The sequence below is a fragment of the Colletotrichum jinshuiense genome, chromosome 4 (assembly GCF_051148585.1).
Source record: "Colletotrichum jinshuiense chromosome 4, complete sequence".
NCBI lineage: Eukaryota > Fungi > Ascomycota > Sordariomycetes > Glomerellales > Glomerellaceae > Colletotrichum > Colletotrichum jinshuiense.
Genome location: NC_139311.1, coordinates 4,864,343 through 4,886,414, shown reverse-complemented (window position 1 = coordinate 4,886,414; position 22,072 = coordinate 4,864,343). Strand labels below are relative to the sequence as shown.

The 22,072-nt window shown below is 51.6% G+C and overlaps 5 protein-coding genes across 5 annotated transcripts; 3 read left to right on the top strand and 2 right to left on the bottom strand.

Annotated features, from left to right (window-relative positions):
- Positions 1-1,926: 1,926 nt before the first annotated feature.
- EsH8_IV_001234 (URC4/urg3 family protein) lies at positions 1,927-3,373 on the top strand (the record flags this gene model as incomplete). Its single annotated transcript, XM_083266124.1, has 4 exons — positions 1,927-2,082; positions 2,140-2,461; positions 2,515-2,688; positions 2,745-3,373. 4 exons carry the CDS (start codon positions 1,927-1,929, stop codon positions 3,371-3,373), a joined length of 1,281 nt encoding a protein of 426 aa, XP_083125019.1.
- Positions 3,374-3,717: 344 nt separating this feature from the next.
- Positions 3,718-4,820, bottom strand: EsH8_IV_001233 (uncharacterized protein; the record flags this gene model as incomplete). Its single annotated transcript, XM_083266123.1, has 3 exons — positions 3,718-3,979; positions 4,048-4,441; positions 4,517-4,820. The coding sequence occupies 3 exons, from the start codon at positions 4,818-4,820 to the stop codon at positions 3,718-3,720; spliced, it is 960 nt and encodes a 319-aa protein (XP_083125018.1).
- An 828-nt stretch (positions 4,821-5,648) lies between these two features.
- EsH8_IV_001232 (Alpha/Beta hydrolase protein) lies at positions 5,649-6,602 on the top strand (the record flags this gene model as incomplete). The annotated part of the gene is made up of 2 exons (XM_083266122.1): positions 5,649-5,756; positions 5,811-6,602. 2 exons carry the CDS (start codon positions 5,649-5,651, stop codon positions 6,600-6,602), a joined length of 900 nt encoding a protein of 299 aa, XP_083125017.1.
- A 1,248-nt stretch (positions 6,603-7,850) lies between these two features.
- EsH8_IV_001231 (fungal specific transcription factor domain-containing protein) lies at positions 7,851-10,013 on the top strand (the record flags this gene model as incomplete). The annotated part of the gene is made up of 5 exons (XM_083266121.1): positions 7,851-8,018; positions 8,247-8,920; positions 8,984-9,181; positions 9,254-9,709; positions 9,932-10,013. 5 exons carry the CDS (start codon positions 7,851-7,853, stop codon positions 10,011-10,013), a joined length of 1,578 nt encoding a protein of 525 aa, XP_083125016.1.
- A 9,804-nt stretch (positions 10,014-19,817) lies between these two features.
- EsH8_IV_001230 (uncharacterized protein) lies at positions 19,818-21,056 on the bottom strand (the record flags this gene model as incomplete). Its single annotated transcript, XM_083266120.1, has 1 exon — positions 19,818-21,056. The coding sequence occupies one exon, from the start codon at positions 21,054-21,056 to the stop codon at positions 19,818-19,820; it is 1,239 nt and encodes a 412-aa protein (XP_083125015.1).
- Between the last annotated feature and the right edge of the window lie 1,016 nt (positions 21,057-22,072).

Here is a 22,072-nt window from a genome sequence, read left to right as displayed (position 1 = left end):
CGAAGTGTACCCCACAAGAAGCTATCAACACCCTTGAGCCGTTCATGTCACAACTGGCAGAACTATCCCTACATTTCAGTCTTGACTCTTCCGGGTACGGAACAGGAACACGGCCGCGAAGGAGAGTACTGCAAGACTGCATCAAATCTTTGAAGCAATTTGAAGCGTTAGAAGTCCTCGAAATCGGCACGAACTGTTTATGCTTCGACGACGACACTTGTCAGGACTTCGATGCTGATGAAGACGGGGCTTTTGTGCGTCTTCTGCCGAGAACATTGAAGACTTTGAACCTAATGCATCACACTCAACATGCGTTTGACCACGACTTGCCCATGTTGGCTGACCATGTCAAGAATTGCTGTCCAGAGTTGCGATCAGTCGAGAATGTCCTGTCATTTGATGGTCCTCTGTCAAAAGAACGTCTGGCGCAGTTGCGACAGATCAGAAGTCGGTTCTCTTCTCAAGGTGTGGACTTCAACTATGTAGACTTTCTCACCATGAGCCCTTGCTATTCCTATCATAGTGAAAGCGGACTGCCCAGCCTGGATGAAGTGGAAGATTATCTACCTTATAATTGAGATCCCGCCGCCGGCTGCCTAGTGCAGACTGTTTCTTTTATCATTTATAAGCCCATTTGGCTCCCTCCTCCTGTCGCTCGTCGGATGCATTTAAATCTTTCCTCCTCAAGTTTCCCCTATTTTCGTCGGGCATCACTCCTCCCTAAAACATAATTCCGTTTCCAGTCCCGATCGACTTGCCGGTGTGGAGTGACACCCTTCCTACGCTATGCAGCCACTCTAAGTATTATTACCTTGCTGTAGTGCTTCTCCAGCGAGTGCCAGTCTAACAAAACTAGGTCGGCGACTTGTGAAGGTGATCTGCTCTGATTAGCCGGAATGGCGGCCCTCTTAAGAGATGGTCGCTGCCCCCTCAAACTTCTAATTGCTTCTCTTCTGAAGACTGTTTTCTCCTCCTCGCCCGTTGTGAGCGCAGACCAACCGATATCTCATACCTTCTCATCTTTGTTCTAGCTTCCCACCTGATGCTGTCCCCTGCTGATTCTTTTTGGCCCTCCCTACTGATAGAACCGTGCCGTCGCTATCACTGCATGCGGGTATGAAGCCTCACGTTGGTCTTCTGGATGCCGCTGAGGCGGTAGCCTACACGATTTTGGTATGGACGCCGGCTATATATTTACTTCTAATCGGACAAACTTCTCGACAGCTAGCACCAAGCTTATATTCTAGGATGAAACTAACAATTATCATTTGATGAATGATCTTTCTTTGACAGGTAAAATATTTGAAAGAGTTCAGCGTTCAAAGGCAGCAACAGGATTCAGGATACACGGTACTGGCACTATACCCCAGCCTCGTGCTAGTAAACCAATGTAGGGATTTCGTTGACGTTCACGGTATCATGAAAACTGGCGTTGCGGCTTGAACTCTAACCCAGCTGGCGATGGCAGATAGAGTGTAAATGTGATGAGTAATGCAATCCAAGTTCCCAGACAACACTAGTATGTTTCACATAATGCGTGGCCCAAAAGCGCAACATTGTTCATCAGGACCAGATAATTCAACGATACACAAGTAAACACTACTGCACTGTACAAGGCTAGAGGAGGTTCCAATGTTGAAGCACGTCTTCATGGCTGCTTTCCAAGTCGCGATATAGGAGGTTCTGAGGTTCAGGGGTAATTAACCCAAGGGCCGGAGCCGCCCGATATCCCTTGCATGCATTAGCGCTGTCTGGGCCGATAAGGCTTACCCCACAGGCACTTTTGGTAGCTGTTCACCGCCCAAGTGACCTCTCCAGTGCATTCCAGAGCTGCTATAAATGAGTGCGGGGTTCCCAGCTACCCCGCTGTCACGGGAGCTATGCATCAACCGTATCCCTCTGACTTCATCTCCTTAAGCATTCGAAATGGACTCTCAAATCAAGTACCTTCTCTCTCTGCGCGCTGTCCGCGAACGTTCCAAGATCGTGGGAGATGTCGCTAAAGCCGGAAACTTGAGCCACTTCGACGTCCGAGAGGATAAGTTGGATGACGTTGTTGACTTCGTGGCTTCCGTTATCAAGGTGGGGGCCCCGCGCTTTTACGGCATCTTTTCTGTAAACTTACTGATTCCCTCTCAGCGTGATTATGGCCCTGACAAATTCGACACCATCCCCCCGCATGGACGCTGGCAGCATTTCGAAGTCGGAAATGTCCCTCGTGTCGCTAACATCGTAGAGGAGTGGAAGAAGGAGGGATGTGATAAGACAGAGACGACCCGCCGCTTGGTCGACCTCTTCTTTGTCTCTGTTCTCCTGGATGCCGGCGCAGGTGATGATTGGCGATACACTGAGCCCGGAACTGATCAAGTGTATGAGCGAAGTGAGGGTATTGCGGTGGCCAGTCTTCACATGTTCAAGTCACTGGCTTTCAATGCCTCGGGATCCATCCCGGTCGTTCACGGTAAGCCTAACGACGATGAGCCTTCTGAGCGAGACCTAACACGTCATATATAGGAGAGAAAATGGAAAAGCTTGAGACGAGTGCACTCGCAGAGGGCTTCCAGGTTTCCGATAGCAACCCCATGTTGGGAGTCGATTCTCGTGCGGGCCTTCTCAGAAGTTTGGGACGGTCATTGCTAGCCCACCCAGACGTCTTTGGCCCTGAGGGCCGCCCAGGCAATCTCGTCGGTAGGGCTTTTATTCTCCAGCGTGAAAAAATAATTGTCTGCTAACAACATCACTAGACACTCTAATCAAATCTGCCGGCGGCTCCTCCAAACTCGACGTCCTCTTCCTTTGGGACACCCTTCAGTCTCTTCTCATTCCCTGTTGGCCCAAGGATCGAACCACCGTCAAGGGCACGCCCATCGGTGACGCATGGCCTTTGAGCACCCTCAAGAAAGCATCTAGTAGCTCTGATCCTGCCGATGGCATTCAGCCTTTCCACAAACTCACACAATGGCTCACCTATTCCCTAATGGTTCCGTTCCAGAGAGTCCTGGGCATGGAGTGGATTAACGCGGACTCTCTGACTGCCTTGCCAGAGTATCGCAACGGCGGTCTCTTCGTCGACCTAGGCGTGCTGGTCTTGAAAAAGGAGTCGCTTGAGCGAGGCCTGAAGGCATCGGGCGGAGAACTGCCTCTTTTCGATGCAGGCGACGATGTCATAGTGGAATGGAGGGCCATGACGTTGGTGCTAATTGACAAGTTGTATACCGGCGTTCTGGCTCGAATGGGCGACGGCGTCCATCTGAGCATGGCGCAACTGCTCGAGGCTGGCTCATGGAAGTCCGGGCGTGAGATGGCAGCTAAGCATCGACCGCAAACGAAGTCGAGCCCTATTCTCATCAAGAGCGACGGCACCGTATTCTAAACGGGCTGCATTGGTCTCAAAGTCTGGGGGCTAACTGGTAGCCATGTTGTCAGGCAGCCGAGGCTCTAAGAGTACATGTAACAAAATCATCAAAATCAAAAGTTGAACTACAGGAAGACTTTACTTTATGTATTACTCTCCTACACAGCATCGGATGGCAGAAGCCCTGATTTCACCCTTGTCGTCGAATTTTTGTCCAGTGCTATATCCAAACCTTGCACTTCATCGCCCAGATCGAAAACAACGAAGTCAACTTCCCTGTCGTAATCCTCAAACTCTGGCTGATAGCATCTTATTTACAGGAAACTCCTTCTTTCTCATGTACATGTTGAAACCGCAGCATTTTAACTCGACTCCTCAATCGCGGCCAAGAGCCCGCGCGTCGCCCTGTCACGAAACCTCTCCTGGAACCACACTGGGAATCCTCTGATGATCGAAACCATGCCCAAGGTCGATGGAACACAAACCTGCGCCCCGTAGCCGGTGAAGATTTGGTTCACGACAGCTCCGGCAACGTCGGCCGCGTTCACGGTGGGCCCGCTGAGCTTCCCCGTCTCGCTTAGTTTCTTGATCATGGGCGTTCTGACCCAAGTCGGGTGAATAACACTGTCACCAACAGGTCAGCTTTGCTACGATGGACGAAAATATCTTGGACGGCAGGGGAAAGCGCTCACGTTGCTCGCACTGCCGGCGCATTGTACACATGCTTCAGCTCTTGCTTCAGTCCCTCATGGAACGCAAGAAGGCCGACTTTACTGGCCGCGTAGTCGACGTTACAAGCCTGGGTGGCGAAGGAGGCCATGCTTGCAATGTTGATGACGTGGCCGTGGTTCCGGGCGATCATGGAAGGGATGAATTGCTGCACCAGCAGGAAGGGGGCGATCAGGTTAACGCCAAACAGCTTTTGCAGCTTCGCCTCCGATACTTTGAGAATTGGCGAACCGTTGCCGATGCCAGCGTTGTTGACAAGGACGCTGGGGTCGCCGTGCTCGGTTCGGATACGAGCGGCCACGTCGGCGATTGCTGAGGCGTCGGAAAGATCGATCTGATAGAACGAGACATTGGGCCCTGACTCAATCTCGGCGTTAGCCTATGCCCTGGCTACTTGATACTTTTCAGGCTCCTAGGAGGAGAGCGGCATACCTGTTTTCGCCGTGGGCGGATTCAAGTCCAGGATGATGGTCTTGACGTTTCTGTTCTCAAGCATCTCGACGATTTTGGCGCCAATGCCGCTGCTACCGCCGGTCACGACAACAATTTCCTTGGACCAGTCCCAGGATTTGTCGCTCACGTAGTTGTTGGCACTTCTATGGGAGAGCCATTCATTCACCCGCGGCAGCAGGCCCAAGAGGCAAAGCGTCGCTGCGGCAGCTTGCACCTTGGGCGACTTGGCCAGGCTGGTAGCTGCCGGAGCATATTGATGAAAAAGTTGGGCGAGGGTGGTCATGTTTGAGATGGGGAAAAGCCGTAGATCGTTTAAGTCGGATGTACACGAGATGCACGCGAGGCGCGTCTTCTATTAAGAGCTGGAATTTGTCCAGCTACCCCATGGAGCCCCAGATCAATCTGGACTCGGTTATTTACCGAGCGGCCGTTTGTTGTGCCGCTTTGCCGTCCGGCTCAGGTTGTTCGCTGCCATGCCAGGCTTGCAAAGGACTTTGGTTGCTCGCAAAGGATTCTGGTTGCGGCGCACAGCTCGGGCGACTTGGGGTGCACGGAGGCTCGGTACGATGGGCGGCCTGAACCGAAAGGAGACGCATGTTTTATTGCCGAGACGGTCTTCACACGCACAATTCGCCCCTCTTCTCTCCAGTCGGTGGGGAACGCACCTGAGCAAAGCCACCCGAGGCACCGTACTAATTATGGGGAAACAACCGACCTAGTCCCCGCATGAACGAACGGTGTGAACAAGCCGTCCATAACTGAGAGGCGTTGGACCTTCAGAGACTACCACACCTCCCAAGACCGAGTCTGGAGGCTCGTAGCAGCCCGAAAGCCAAACCCCACAACTATGGCCGAAGACAGAAGAGTCTCGTGCCGAGTACTCGGGCTCGAATTTCGCCCACCGGCTATTGTGAGAGCCTGGGCCGAGCGAGAACCCTTACCACCTCACCACTGTTCTCTGAAATGTTGCTATTTAGAGAGATGCCTCTCGGCAACGTCCTTGACAGTAAAATTCTAGAACAAAGCACAAATTGCCAATTGTGGACTTATATGAATTGTCGCCTCTCGCTGCCTTCCAACACCACTATCTCGCTTTAGCATCCTCACCAACATGGCTTCCTCCAGAGATGTCGAATTCAAGACCTATGACGGCATTAAGCTCAGAGGCACTCTATTCCCCGCCGGCGAAAAAAAGCCTTGTATTATCATGAATGCCGGCGTGAGTATCCCGTTCATTGTCGTGCGAAGCAAAGCTGACTTTTCGCTCCTTTAGTTCGCAGGCAACAGAGTCAATTTCCTGCCTGACTTCGCCGCCAGGTTCCAGGCCGCTGGCATCACCGCGCTCACATATGACAACCGATGCTTCGGTGACAGTGAGGGAAGCCCCCGTGACGAGGTCGACCCTCTGCTGCAGACGCGTGACTTCTTCGACGCCTTCTACTACGCTAGCACCTTGCCCGAGGTTGATGCCACCAAAATCGTGTACTGGGGCTCGAGCATGTCTGGCGGTACTGCCCTGATGGCCGCAGCCATGAACAAGAGCATCGCCGCAGTCATCGTTCAGGTGCCGTTCATTTCAGGCGAGTGGATTTCACTGAAGTCCGACAGTCCGCCAGATAGCCTGTTGCAAGAACGCGCCCACGCCATCGCCACCGGGACACCAACCAAAATCCCAAGCTTTCCCGAGTCGGCAGAACACATCAAGACAGGCACATCCAAGGCGGTGCTGCAAGACCCGGCTGCACTCGCGCTAACGGACGAAATGACGCGCCGCGGCGAGACTTGGAGCAAGGTGGCAACGGTACAGAGTCTCTTGAACTGTACAATGTTCGAGCCGCTTGCCTTCATCCACCGCATTGCCCCCACACCACTACTCATGGTCGTGGCAGAGAAGGATATTACGACGCCCTCATATCTGCAGCTCGACGCGTTCAACCGCGCCCGCGAGCCCAAGAAACTGCAGTTATTCAAGGGCCAGGACCACTTTAGCATGTACTTTGGAGAGGAGTTTGAAAAGAACGTGGCCTCGCAGATCGCGTTCCTCAAGGAGACTCTCGAGATATGACTGGGTAAGGTGAACCCGTAGCTGAGAGAGGGCTGGCGAGAGAGGCCATTTTAAAGAAGAGGAGGGGCTCTTGACCGGCTCTAATGTGTAAGAATAGAGCATCTGATTGTGAATGCAACCTGAAAGGTCGGCATCTTGCCAACACCCTCATTTGACCGCACATTGGTTACTTTATGTATGCATAGACGCATAGGAATTGACCTAGGGAAGGGTGGCGGGTAGTTACCGAGCGTGCCGAAGTCTTCTGATCCACTCAGACAACCAAGCTGAGACCGGTATGTGATGGCTACAGGGGTCTGTGCTCCTAGTGGTGAAGTGTTACACTAACCTGTTCCGCTGGATCTTCTTCAGCTTCCCCTGGATGATCCCCGTCCAACCCCGCAGTTGAAGACCCGCATGTCCTTGCCGGCGTCACGGGGCGGGTAGCTTGTCCGTAACCCGTGGGATCCTGACTGCACACTATTTCAATGCCGCTGATCTGTCTCCTTATGAAAAATGGTAAAGACTCACGCATCAATCTGGTGATCTTGAGTTGCCGTAGCCTTGATGTCCAGCTCAAACAGAAACAATTCTACCAGCAAAGCCGGAGCAGGCTCAGGCCGCAATAGGGCCGCAAAGGCCTGTCTTGCTTGTCGACACCGCAAGGTTCGGTGCGATGTCGACAAAGTCAACCAACCCTGCACAAACTGCAAACTGCACTGCAAGAATTGCCTCGTGGTTGGCAGGGCTTCTAGATTGTATGCACCAATTGCCCGTTCAATCCCCGGACAAGATGGACTAACGTCACTTGATAGGGCCACTGAACGACGACGAAATGACCGCCGAGACAACCCATCTCCGAAGGGAGTCGAAATAATAACTCCCCAAACAGTCTCATCCGCATTCCCCGGCGAACCCGGCCGGCGCAACCCGACGTCCAACCTCTTGCACGACGGCGAGGCTGTTGAACACCCTCATGACGTCTACTCGGACAGCGAAAGCGACAAGGCTTGCGACGGTCTTTGGGACACGTACGCGCCCGACCTCCCTTGGGGGCTGGTAAACTTTTCGAATCACTCCTCAGGTACAGGTCCTGAGGAAAATAGCGACTCGTGGTTAAGCCACCGCGCTAATACTGGCTCACACGCAGCACCTACCGTGATCTACTCTCACCTCCGATTTCTCACCGTTGGCAATCTGCACAGAATTCCATCCCAGGACGTCAACTATTTGGAGTTCCAAGGCTGCCTTCACGTGCCTGCACGTCCGATGCTTGATGACTTTGTGGAGCAGTACTACTTACACATCCATCCTCTCATCCCTCTCATCGACGAGGGCGAATTCTGGGACATGTACTCCCAGACTGAAAGGGAGGGCGCATCAGATGACAAGATGTCGTTGCTACTATTTCAGACGATGCTGTTCAGCAGCTGTACGGTACGATCTTACTGGGTGCTGATGGGTTTTGCCTTCGCACATAAGGAATCCTACAACACTCGACTTACATCTCATCGCAGTTTGTACCGTTCGACACCATCAAGAAGCTGGGCTTTTCTACTCTCAAGGCTGCAAGAGCCGAATTTTACCGAAGAGTCAAGGCACGCTGAATCTCCTAGGAACGATGGGTGGCACCCTGGATGACATCGTATGCTGACTGATAACCAGCTTCTTTACGACATGGATACAGAGAGCTCTCTCTTACCGCTGGCACAATCCGCACTGTTGCTCACTGGCTGGGTACCCCCCTCCAACCTAGACCAGATACCGTACAAGACGTGGCTCGGACGTGCCATCCAGCATGCCAAAAGCCTGAACGCGGACCGTTTGGCCACAGCGACAGCAACACCCGGATCATCCACTACAAAGCATCACAGAGCGCTGTGCCGCCTTTGGTGGTGCTGTGTTTCTATGGACCGCATCTCGCCGTTGTGCACCCGTTTCGACCCCTATCTCACGCGCGGATCCTTTGACTTTGAAGCAGACAAATCTTTGATCATGTCTGATCTCGAAGGCGAGATCTTCAGGTCCAATGTCTATAACCCCGCGAGCAAGAAGCGGCTCGTCGGCCTGTTTGAGGTATATCTCAATTTGACGATCGTTCTTACCGATCTTCTTACTTTGGTTTACCCATTCGAAGACTCGCTTCCGTCGGCACAGTGGCCCAGCCAGGAGGAAGACGCAAAGATTCAGAAATGCGAAGCTGCCATGGAGGACTGGTTTGTCCGTGCTAGTACTCAGTTCCCACCCGTGAAAGAGGCAACCCAGACTACCTCCGACAAGAGGAAAGATCTACACAAATCTGTGGCCCTGCACATTAATCTGATGTACATCTATTACCAGTAAGCTACAACACCCAGCCGATCCACCCTTACTTAGCCAAGGCCTAACCACCCTTCACCTAGTCATGCCAAGATTGCCTTTTGCCATTACAAGATCCTCTACTACCTACATCAAGACTCCGACGGAAGCGCGGAGGGAGCCTGGAAGACAACGAAACTCAAGAAGAGTCGCAGTGAGCTGCAGGATGCTGCGACCAACATGGCGCAGCTACTAGAGGAGCTGACCAGGCGTCGCCTTGTCCGTTGGCTGCCAATCAGCGCGTACGTGCGATGCTTTCTCCCCATATTCCAGCGCTTCCTATACTGGTTGCTAACAATGTCTCTGTTCTCAAGGATCGCTTGCATTGCCATGCCACTGGCTTTGAGTGTCGTCAGCGCGCGGCTGGCCGCGGTCAATGGCGAGTTCAGCTTTGAGTCTCCAATTTCAGCAGCGTCCAGCAAACGCCACCTTGAGGTCTTGATGGGGGCAATGAAATCCTTCCTGCCGCAGTACGATGGCGTTGAACTGGTAAAAGAGACGGTGAAGCGTGCGGCCGACCTGGCCCAGGCTGATACGCAGGCTCAGCCGGCAAATACCGGCCCAGTGATCACCGACTGGACCCATCATCTTGCCAAGAACCCGAGTTTGTACATGAAAATGACTATGGCTATCGACATGTCCATCAGCAAAGGGAGGATTGCTGAAGACAACGACTTTCCGGCGTGGCTTTTCAGCCGCATGACGCTCGGGCGGGGAGACGTCCCTACCGGGCAGCCTGTACCTCAACCCACGCCTCAATCAACCCGGCAGTCTGCGGGGGCAAGGCAAGAAAGAAATTTGGTTAATACGCATCCTCCGATAGCTACTTGGGCTTCCAGTTCCTACTTCACGGTAGAGGGAGATCATGAACGCAGAGCAACGACACCTGTCGACCCGGTTGACACCTCATGGGGAAAAGTCTGTCCTCCCCTAGAGAACGTTTTCTCCGAATGTTCAGCGGTTGGCGAACATGACTCCTTAAGATTGCCAAGCTTTGATGACGCCATGGGGCCTTACTTCGGCGCGGACACGTCGTACATGGAATCCATCCAAGACCTGATGGGTTGGACCTAAACACTTGGGCCTCAACGCTCAGCTGGCCTGCTATGAGGCCAACAGAACCTAGACAGCGACAGCCTGAGTATAGGATGTTATATCGGTGAGTATAGTATCAAATCCCTTTTTATGATGATGACGAGAGTCCTCTGACTACTGCTTGCTAGTATTGTGGATTTCCCTTACTGTATGTTTGGACCTATGATGAATCCAGTGCCATAGAATAAGAGATTTTTCCCTGGATTACAGATCGGGCCAATTTACTTAATCATATAACCTCTACAATTCTAATACGGCCAAAAATAACATGTTCAAAGACAAAAGTAAAATAACAACAATTCTAATCAGTCTGCTAGCTTAGGGAAGATTCTCATACGATTCTGTGCTTGTTGAATCGTTGGATCAAATTTTGCACATCCTTTTGCTAGCCTTGAAAAGAAACCTGTCTAGGACCAAGACATGTATACATGACGAGGCAGCAGTCGAAAATTCTAGGGGCCAGTCAGATTTATTTATCTGATCAAATGCTCCAAATAGTACCAGCACTGATTCAAGGTCAAAGATAACCTGTACAACGGGCGGCAGTCGAAGCTCTCAGGGGTAAATCAGCTCTGTCCGAGGGGATACTACAACTAGTAACAGTATATCTTAAGGATCAAGAATGGATCGTAAGACAAGCGACGGCCGATATTGTTCTACGCCAATCCCCCTTGCACGAAAGCATCATTGTCCAGCACGCAAACTCATTTTGGGATATACTACTATGAAGAAACTTTTCTTACTATTTGATATGCATTGTTCAGGACGGCGTCTCATGCATAGTAGTCGGTCCTTAAGCTTTACTGCTACTAGTTGGATTATACCCTCAGATAGATCTGACTGCCCCCCGGGAGCTAAAGCTGCTGCTTGTCGCAAATTCAAGTTTTGATGCTTAAGCTGTGCTGCTACTAGTGGGTGTATCCATAGGTAGAGCTAATTGCTCCTTGGGAACTTCAACTGCTGCCTGTCTTATGAACCATTCTTGATCGTGAAGCTTTCTCACTACTAGTCAAAGTATTCCTTCTGGTAGTGGTCTAGGTAGCCTTCGTCTTCCAACACAAATGATATCTTCCTCTTGGTAGCCTTAGTTTGTCAAGAGCTGGAAGATACAAAGGTACAGAAGTGGCCCACGCACGCAAAGCTCTACCCTTTTCCGCCTGAACCTGATTTGCTGCATGTGTGGGTGATGGACAACATTTCCAACTCAGACAAATCGGACAATGAAAATCTTTGTAGGCAGGTGCCTCAGCCTTGTGTCATTTGACAATGATTTCTTGTCCGTACTCAGCCGCCAACGAGAGCGAAGAGTAGAAACTCAGAAGTGTGTATGTAAACAGTGGTAGTTATCCTTTTGGCGAAGCTGTCAAGCACAATAAGCTAGCAAGTGTGTCAATAGAGTCACAGGTAAGCTTTCTCTCCAGTGGAGTCTATAGTACTTGCCCTAATCATAAATGTATCAGACATCATCCCCGTTGTCGTTGATTCTGACTTCCTCGTGCGTACTGTGAACCTCTGCAACGTTGGAACCGGATCCTGTCTCGCCTTTTGACGCCATAACAAAGATCCCGAAACGACCTGCTCTATTCTCGTTGTCATTTTCCATTATTTTCTGTCTCCACCCCATCCAGAGTTTTGTTCCTCGATCCATCGACTTCTTGATCTCTTTGCTGCTCATCCACTGCGAATTCTCGGGTAAGAACTCGAAGATGTTTCCACCCGCTAGGAGGGTCAATATATTTGCGATGGTTGTTGGGCTGCGATCTGGCAGCACGTTCGCCTCAGGTACGTATATCCAACCCAAAATCAACAGCAGCAAAACTACACTCAGTAGTGCTTCAAGAACGCGTGTCGATACAGCGTCCTGGAAAATGCGTAGACGGCCAGCATTGTGATTTAATGTACCAGTGAAGGCGCGTACATCGTTGCCATCTTGGACATTGACCGGTGGGGCTTCTAGCGTTGCGTTGGTCATATTAGCTGGTGCACGGTGGGTGTGCAAAAGCTGTGTGTGGATAATGGAGTGCTGATGTCGGATGGCATCGGCAACGACATTGTTTTTAGTTGAATCGCTAAGCATAGCAACTGGTATGGCCCACCTGGATGTTACTAGCAGCGAGAAAAAGGGGTCCAGTACGTGACCAACATCAGTAGGGGGGCGAGCAAGGAACCTAGAGACCTGACTTCTCATGGATTTCCCGAAATCAGCTGTGGATTTCCTAGTAGTGTCCTCAAGGGGCTTCGGCGGGTGCTGCAGATCGATGTTTAGGTTGGTGCCGATGAAGCTGGCATCGACGTCCAGAGCATCATGCAATTGATTACAGCGCATGACTGCCAAATGTGCTATTCTTGGTATTGGATGCTGCACCAGCTGGCCCCAAATGAAAAATGAAGGAATGTTGCTGAGAGAAGGGCTTGTATCGAATATTGAAAAAGGTTCATTGTAGATCTCTTGACCGAAATAGGATGTATCGCAATAGGTTGTAATCGTAAAACTTGCATCTGAATCACCCTTGACGTCGATATGAAGGTAAATATCCTTATCCGAATATAGAGGTTTATCGAATTTAGCATCAATACTGGTGATATCGTAAATGCGACAATCCAACCCCACTCGTATCGCCGGGACGACCGCATTTATCCTAAGAGTGGATGAGTTTAAACTTGTGCCCTCCGTCGAATCAATTGTCAATAGCAGTTCTGGGAACGCAAGATCCTCGTATGTGAACCTGGGGTAAGATTGATTGTTGACCAAGATCATTGATGCTTTTTCTGCACCTTGTTCGAGAAGGTTTGTATCCCGGCTAGGCGAGTCACCCACATGAGGGAATGAGCTGTGTATAGAGAGCGTTGTAGGTTGTATCGTGTCAACAGCAACTGCTTGAAAAAGAGAAGCAGATATTATTGTGAAGAACGATGCAAAGAGTAGCGTGGTTGTTGCGGCGAAGGCTCCAGCATGTCGCAGCTTAGCTTCACGATATATCGCTCGGGTTACAGAGACGTCCAGAAAATCCATAACCATAAAGGTATCAAGATTGACAACCTCTTTCAGCAGGGTATAAGGAGCTAGAGCCCTGACTGTGGAATCGACGGAGGAGAAGATCATGGCTAGTATGCCAAATATAAAGCCGGGAAGTAAAGTCCACAAGTAATGGACATATTTGCCGTTTCCAGCATCACCGAGGCCATTCTCTTCTTTAGACTTGTGTAACACTAGTTCCAGAGCGAGAATTAAGGTGACGAGAATCAGAGATAATGCTAGGCGGAATGCAGGATGGAGAGCCCAGGGGTGTGGATGCTTTGACAGAACCTGGCGAATGCTCCCGCGTCTAAAACTTGGCACAGTTTGAGCTATATTCAGAATAGCAAACTGGGGCCTATTTGAACTTGACCCTTGAATAAATCCAGACTGAATGCTTATGGTCCTTAGAAGTTGATGAATGGTTTTTTTTATTGGCGTCCCCTGCGTTCTGAGTTATAGCCAATAGATCGTGGCTGGAAGACACAAGTGCTGCCATTCCGGGGAAAGTGTGTGGACTACAAGGGAGGATCGCGTGCGTTGGTATTATAAACGTTGTAAGAAATGCGAGGGCTAGCGAGACTGCGGCTAGTCCAACCATCCATTGTACAGCCCAATACTGTATGAAAAGTCGGTTTACGTTAATAGTAGCAGAACCAAAGGTATCAATAGATATAGACTTCATCAGGGCTCTTCGGGCGATAATCGCGCCAGACTGCCGATAGTAATCCGTAGCTATCCTTTCGAGGTATTTCCGATCATCAAGCTGCGACACGTTAAGAACGTTTTGACTACCGTATAGAAGGTTGGTATAAGCGTCTACGTCCACTTCGGTCTGCCCGGTTTTGTACACTCTTGTTAATGATTCGTCGTCGATGTAAGCATTGAAGTGAGCATGCATAATACTCCACGGGCTAACGTGGCCCATTGTTCGGTTCTCACTGCCTAGGCGCGGAATCACGCTTCGGGTGACTGTGTCGTTCTGGACAAGGTCAACCTTAGTGATGGTATAAGTCGGTGAGCATAGTAACTGCGTAGATTTAAGCAGTCTGAAGTTAACGATATGCCCAAAAAGCACAAAGACTCGCTTCCCAGTCTCGTCGGACGTCCCTTCGCATTGCCCTTGGACGAATCGGCCGAACAGCGTCTCCTTTCTCGCTGTACTTGGGTCGGGATGAGTTGGATATGCCATTGTTAAGTTCGTGTTGCAGCCATGAGATCTTACTGCGATTTCGAGCCACATTGAATCTGCCGACCAATCACGAGTTGCTACAACATTGGCAGGCTCGCAAGCAAGGGAACTCGTGAACCCATCAACGGTGACTTGAATTTCAGCGTCCTTCTGGATGGATTGGAACGACTGGAAAGCGAAGTCCTTCGACAGACCGGGTGGGTATGTCATATCCCCCGCTATCAAGGAGCGCATGGTGTAGTACGGTAGTGTGTTGGTCCCCTGTAAAGCTGAAGTATTGTCGATGAAGCTATCTTGAAGTACCACCGGAATCGAATTATCCCTGATTTGAGCAGGCAAGAGAGTGATCAGACCGGTAGATATGATGATCAACAGCTTGATGATGAGATATACGGTGATAGTCGTAGCGACGGCAAAATCCTTATTTCTGAGTGATGCATATATCGCCGTTGGTTGAAGCTGGGACACGTAGTCGAGGAGCAGGGCCTTGTCAGCCTGCACAGGCTTTGCTGCCAATCGTTGCCATGGGGCGATCATTTTACTTTGGAATTCGACTCGGCTGAATGTGGCAGCAATTATGGTGAAGAAGGCTGTTGGTCCGTACGTCCAGAGATAGTGAACGTCGTGTCTACTGGTCGTGATCCCGTTATTCTTGTCTGATAGAGCAAGCAAGGCTTCGAGTGCAATGATAACTAGTACAAAAATCGCGCAAAAGGCACACATGACACGACGTCGTAGGTATGAAGGTCGCCATCTCAAGCCGGTATGAGGAGTTCTATGTTCTACGTTCGTGGTGGTAGTGGTGTCGGATGATGAAGGCGCTGAGCTCTCGAGCGGGAGCAACTGATATTGGGGCTCTGTCATGTTGGCCGTTCTAACGGGCGAATGTGATGCTGAGCGATTTTTCAGTGTAGAATAACATTTTCAGTGAGCATGCAATGATTGAAAATAAGTTTGTGATAGAGAGTGCTCACCCAGACAAGACAGAGAATTGGCACAATCTCTTTGGTTATCGAAGAACATATACTCGTCATTAGGTTCGACCCTTCGTTGCTGAGCTTCTCCCACCGTAAGGCGTTTAAGTTGCCCCCAACTTCGTGCCTAGGCAGATAGTATCTCACGTCAGCACAGGTAAGACCGGATTCAAGGATTGCATCCTTCACCTAAGCCTGCATCCAGCGCACAAAACCGTAAGGCTGCAGAGCCGCAACAAGGAAATGCTGATGATTGGAGGAATCTATTGTTTCTAACTTCTTCCCAGTTACGGGACTTGCCATACGTCAAATTATTCATCTTGGCTGGCTGCTCTTATCTGTCCAATCATTTTGGGTTGGCAGGTGACTTCGAAATCTACAGCGATATGCAGTCGCCACTACACGATAGTCCTAAGCCTGGCCGACCATGTTCTCTCCTACTGGGGAATGTTTAATGCTGGATTACTTGGCCAGAATACGGGCAGGCGGTCAGCAGCAGCGGGCTGCCAACAGCCATGTCTTCACTGCTGCTGCTGCTGCTGCCAACCTCCTACTTTCTTCTCTACATACTGATTTACAGCTTCCGAACATACCATATTGATATTCAGTGAGCTCCAGCCCGTACGGGCAGACCTGTGATACAGCAGGTACCCCTGTGATACCAACACCTACATATAAATCCCTGGAGTTTTGACGCGAATAAAGCAAAATTGAAAATAGCGTGGTCCTGCTAAGCGGAGGTTTCGCTGGCTCCCTGGAATGGTCTCTCTATTTGCAGGTAAGGCTGTCGCAAAGCTGTCATTTGGCTGCCAGGATGGTGGCAATGCGATGGCTGGGTACCTACGGTGACCTGGTTTTTCCAAAGTGTTGAAAGAGTGGCACAGCAGAGGAGACCGCCAATTTCAATCACAGAGGTGCCCAATCATAGCCGCCAAAGGAACAGAGTCCCCTGGTCAGTGGGTTGGACGCGCTTCGCGTACCCGACGTGTTGGCCAACGACTACATGCCACTGACCGACAGGACTGGCCTCCCATTTCGAACATCGAAATAGCGACAGTATCTGTAGCTCAGAAATGAGCAAAGCCTATACCTCTGTGCCTCAAAAGCCACGCGCAGAGATTCGAGACATCAACGGCACCTACCAAACCGATTTCGTCCGACGAGTTGAATATGCCCACCCAGCCCGTTGTCAGGAAGCGGAGGCGGTCAACGATCGATGCTCAATCAAGAGATCGCCTTGAGAGCCAGAGGCCAACCCCAAACAAATACAGATGCAACAATTGCTCGAAATTGTCACTTGAAGAACTTTTGGAAGGCACCCGCTCACCGTCGGACCTGGCATCGAAACGCGATAGCAAGATTGCCGACGTCGGGCTTTTCTACCGTGGGCTATCGAATGCAAAATGCGATTTGTGTTGCTTGTTTTCCAATTCTCGGCTCAGTCTCGACAAGACGGGACTGTCGGCAGAGAACTCTGAAGATTCTGACGAGCTGCACTGTCTTAGTTTCTCCGGGGCGCTTCCTTGGGTCAATCAAACTGGCAACATGGCAGAAAGGAAACGCGTCCTCCAGGGACAAACATCCCCCTACCTCGTGCTTTTGCCCTCTAATCTCAACAATTGGAAACTTCTGGCCAGGCGGGGCGAGGAACAAGGATTTCTTGTTGTTCATCGACTTGGTTCTCCTTCCCCGGACATCTTTATGCCGCAGGTTGTTGGTGCACACTATGATGCATCGCTGGCGAGAAGCTGGATCCAGTACTGCAAAAGTCACCACATGCGGCTATGCTCATCCATCGACAAACCAGCCTCAGGACTTCGGCTGATTGACTGCCACTCACTTATGGTAGTAACTGCTCGAGACGATGTCCGATACGCAGCTCTTAGCTATGTCTGGGGTCTGGTCTGCCTTCGACACAGGATGGCCCATCAAATTCAATCGTTCGAGGTCCGCCTGAAGGTACTCCGCTCCCGTCCGTGCTTCCAATGGTTATTATCGATGCAATCAAGGTCACGATGGACATGGGCTTCCAATATCTCTGGGTGGACAAGTTCTGCATTGACCAGGATGACAACAAAATCCTACAAGCACAGATCAAACAAATGGACTTGATTTATCGAAATGCGGAACTGGCCATCATCGCCGCTGCTGGGCAAGATCCAAGCTACGGCCTTCCCGGAGTCGGACGCCGACCTCGGACAGTGCAACCTGTGGCCACAGTAGGCTGCTTCGAGATAATATCTACGATGCAACACCCGCATGTCGCAATACAATCGTCCAAGTGGGCCAAGAGAGCATGGACATTTCAGGAGGCTATTCTTAGCCGCCGCCGCCTTGTCTTTACGGACGAACAGGTCTACTTTGAATGCAATGGCATGAATTGCCAGGAGAGCGTCAAAAGTTCACTTGACAAGTTGCACGTCAGGGGAAAGTCCAAGTTTAGAAATGTCATGCAGGCTGGAGTCTTTGGCCGAACCGAGAAACAGAAATACGGCCTTTTCGACGAATCGACCAGGTCTCCTGTTCATAACTTTCTCCAGTTTATTGGGATGGTCGAGCAGTACACGGCGAGGGAAATGACACACGACGCGGACTCACTCGCAGCATTTTCCGGAATCATACGCAATTTCGAGACCCAGCCAAAGAAGGGAGTTCGGCAGATATGGGGTGTGCCATTCCGGTCTGACAAGACGGCCAAGGAGGCCGAGGACTCCTTTGTGGATGGGTTAGCGTGGAATCACAAGACCCATCTTGACGAGAATGCGGACAGGCCGCAACGCAGGCTTGGTTTTCCCTCATGGTCATGGGCAGGTTGGGCTGGTGAAGTTGAGTATCACAAACGCGCTTTCTATGGCACCCCCCGGGTGTTGGACAGTTGGGTCAACACCATTTCCATAGAGCTTGGCGACGGCTCAGCACTGAAAGTGTCGGATTTTCTCAACAACACACAGGTCGAGGCGGAACTTTCCATGGGGCATGTCATTCAGATTCACGCAATACCTGTGCCTCTCTCCCACTTCTTGGTCGACACCTCAAGCCCTTCTCCTATTCTTCGAACCCTAGGGTTCCCTACGCACCTGGCTTTGTCTGTGGGGCCTTGGGGTCCTCATCAGTTTCTTGAAAGTCTCAAGAATCAGAATCGGCAATGCGTTTGCTTAGGGTCGGTAGACGAAACCGTCTTTATCATGGTGCTCCAACGTAGTAATGACATCTGGTCTCGGATCGGAATGCTTGTCCTGGATGCTTGGTCGCTGTATTTTACAAAAGCATGGATACGGAGGGAATACAACTTGACGAAACGCGATGCTGTGCCACCACTGGCATGCCTCAATTGGAACCAGGAAAGGGAACATAGCAGCTTTCGAATCAGGTGACTACAGATAGTGTGTAAGTTTTAGTATTCTCCTGTTATTCTTGTTCGCTTGTTAATATTGTGTCTTGCGACCTTATTGTGCGCTGAAGAGTCGGTTGCATATTAGATTATGAATGTCTTTTTTTCTCGGAGCCGAATCTATCATGGTGAAAGACCTGTACATTAACCTGCTCACCGAAGCGGAGGCTGAAGCCAGGAAGGCTAGGCATATAAGAAGTAGACGGGATTGATCTCGACACCAAAGTAGCATATATGAACGTCTGGCCACTTATGGGACAATTGGCTATAACCTAGGGATCCAACAAGTACTAGTGCAATGAACCATAATATCATGTTACCGATAGAGGAAATATACTTAAGACATATCTGGAATTGTAAGGATTTTTGAATTCCCTTGGTCCAAGGCGGGGGGTCAATCGCTTCCCAAGTCAACCAAGTGCCACGAACGAATGCCATTGAAAGACTGCGTAGCCAGGCGCAGATGCTAACCATGCATCTAAAAACCGGCCATCCTGCTAAGAGGCGCCTAGGCCTTAGATGTTCAGGGACGGCCGGGAGGCGAAGGGGAAGACGCGGGGTCGTGACAAATTAGCTTCCTTGCGCCGTTATGCGACCGAATGGCGACGGGCAACGCGAACCTCTGGGATGTTTAGCAAAAACTAGTGGCTGCAAAAGCCAGGTGAAGATGACTTGATGGGGGCAGTGTGAGACCTGCAGAGAGAACGTGTGGTATGAACTACGCCCCGGTCGTGGGATCTAGCTCACGACTTTTCCCCGTTTCACTATGGTCGAAATTCAACGGCCAGCCAAGCGCCACAAACCTTACTTACACGTCCCGTGGCACCAGCCCATAAGAGGTTTGCGAGAAGTGATGGGAAGCAGCTTGAATCTGGCAAATAGGCCACGGGTTCAGCATCAAGAGCGAAGCGCGATCAAGGTTGCAGAATTCGGAAACGTTCACGGCATGTTTGGAAATGAATGACATTAAGACCCCCTACGCCTTTTCCGGGTAACCGACCATCCCCGTTCATGTATCGTCCATAACATGGCCCCATTTCATATCCCGTAAACAGAGCGGTATCATTTAAACAAAAAACAAAGAAGCAAAAGGGAAAAAAACAGGCCCAGGTCAACCATTATCCCCTGGTATCGTCCGCTTCATCCCAATCCCGAACACCAAAACCTGTTGCCATACTCCAACTTTTCCGAGGTTGCAACACAACACTCATCACCGACCCATCGGTGCATAGTCCTGGGGGTTGTAGGTGTAGGACTGGTAGGCCTGCGGGCCCTTGACTCTATTCTGCAGCGAGTCCCTGGACTTCCTGTCCCCGCGGTGCTCCTCTTGCGTCTCGGGGTGCGTGGGCAGTTCGGACGAGAAGCCCTTGTGGTCCAGCGCGGGGCTTGCGTACCCGCTGCTCGCCTCAGACGACATGCTGGTCGGTCGCGAGCTCTGCAGCGAGGGGCTCCTTTGACCTTGGGACCAGCGCCAGTTGTTGAGGTCGGGTGACAGCTGCGATTGCTGCGACACGGAGTCGCGATCGGAGTGCGGTGGATGCAGGCCGGGCGAGGGCTGCGGCGGCTGCAAGTTATTGGACTGCTGTTGCGGGTGGTAGAAGTTCCCCGGCAGTTCGGCGATGAAGGACGTTTGGGCCGGCGGGTTGTTCTGGGAAGGCGCCTCCACGAGCTGGGAGGACGGCGGACCATAGCTGCCCTGGGATCCCGGTCTGAATTGTCGCATCGACCCGGGCCTTGGGACTTGGTAGGCAGTGGTGGGGGAGGGCGACTCGAGTCTCGGGCTGCCGTCGGGACGCTGGGCGGGGAAGGTCGGGGACCGCATGTTGGTCGCACTTGTGCTGGTGCGGTCGGCAGGGTTGATGGTCTTGAGCTTCCCGTCCTCAATCATAGCCTGCAGGACTCCGGCATCCAGCAGCTCGGCCTTCTTGATGATCCTCGACACCATCTCCTTGCTCGCAGCCTTGAGTTGCGCCTTGACGAAGCTCGTCATGGTGATATTGCAGCGGATTTCAATGTCCTCGCGGAGGTACAGCCCGTCGGCCGGGATGCCGAGTCCCGACATGCCGAGTTCGGGCTGCTGGGGCGGTTCGAAGCCGGGCTGGTTGCCGTCGATGCGGTACTTGTTCCGGAGGTCGATGTTTAAGGGCGCGTAGATGTGCGTCTGCAGCCCCCAGGGCATGTCGTGGAAGCAGCCGTTGAAGCTGATCTTTCCGGAGCCCATCTTGCCTATGCCGGGGACGTACTGGATGCGCTCTGTGATCTCGTACCATGTCGAGTAGTATTCGTCGGAGGCGGCATCGCGGGGCGCCTTGATGGGCTTGTGGTCGAGGACGAGGGGGTTGAGGGTGATGACCTCGGAGTGGGAGTGGAGGATATCGATAGCGAGCTGACGGGGGATGAAGCCCGGGATGGGGGTGATGGTCGTGTAGACCTCCTTTCTGCGAAGCATTTGTGCAAAACTGTCGTCGGTCTGGTTGCGCTCTGGCGATATGTTCGGCTCGGTGCGATCGAAGTGATCGGTTCGGTAGGATCGATGCGACCGCGATGCTGGTATTATGGAGGGTTCAATGGCAGTGGTTTGGTCGAGGTTGCCGTCAGATGACGGACGTCAAGAAACAAGAAAAAGGAATGCTGACAGGCGAGCGCTGACTGAACTGACGGAAATGCCCGCTGCGAGGGATGGCGAACAATTAGCCATTTGATCGAGCCAAGCCCGTGGCAGACAAGTCCTCAGCCACCCGGAACAGGACCCCTCCTTTGGCTAGCCCCAAGTCAAGTGGGAGGAGGTACGGATACCGAAGATCAAAAAAAAAACACAGAAAAGGGCCCCAGCATGGGCTTGTGCGGGAGGTGCATCAGCGAAACAGAGGCAAACACTACGCTGCAGAGGCAGCTCTGTGTGGGCAAACAGGGGGTGGCAGGGTCGGGGATCGATGAGGTACAAGGTCATGGCCCATGCCCGCTCGGTCTCACGTCATCCTGCGCACCGGGTGCAGATGATCCGACCCCAGCGCCACTGCGAACCGTGGGCGTGGGCATCTTGGAGGCATTTTCGGGGGCATTGTTCATTGTTGGGAACAGATCTGGGGGCACAATGACGCCTGGAATAGGTCCCTTCAGCGAACAGATGCCACTAAAGCGGGCTAAGCGAGGACGAAGGGTCACTAGAGCTGCCCGTCGTCGTGGACTGGCCAATCACACGCGGCATTGCCCGCCATCTGGTACCTCAGGGTCCCGGGCTTCGTAATTCGACCCAGTTTATGTAAGCATTTGAGTTTGAGTGTTCGCTCCTCTCCCCAATTCGTGTCTGGTTCTCTTCTTTGTCTCTGTTTCTCCACATGGTCGCCGACCGGTTGTCTGCCATCTGCTATCCGTCATCCATCCCTGGAATACCTACCGGTACCCCAAGTCAAACACGGTCCTTTCCGAGACAAACTCCAAGAGCTGACAGAATGGCACCTCAGC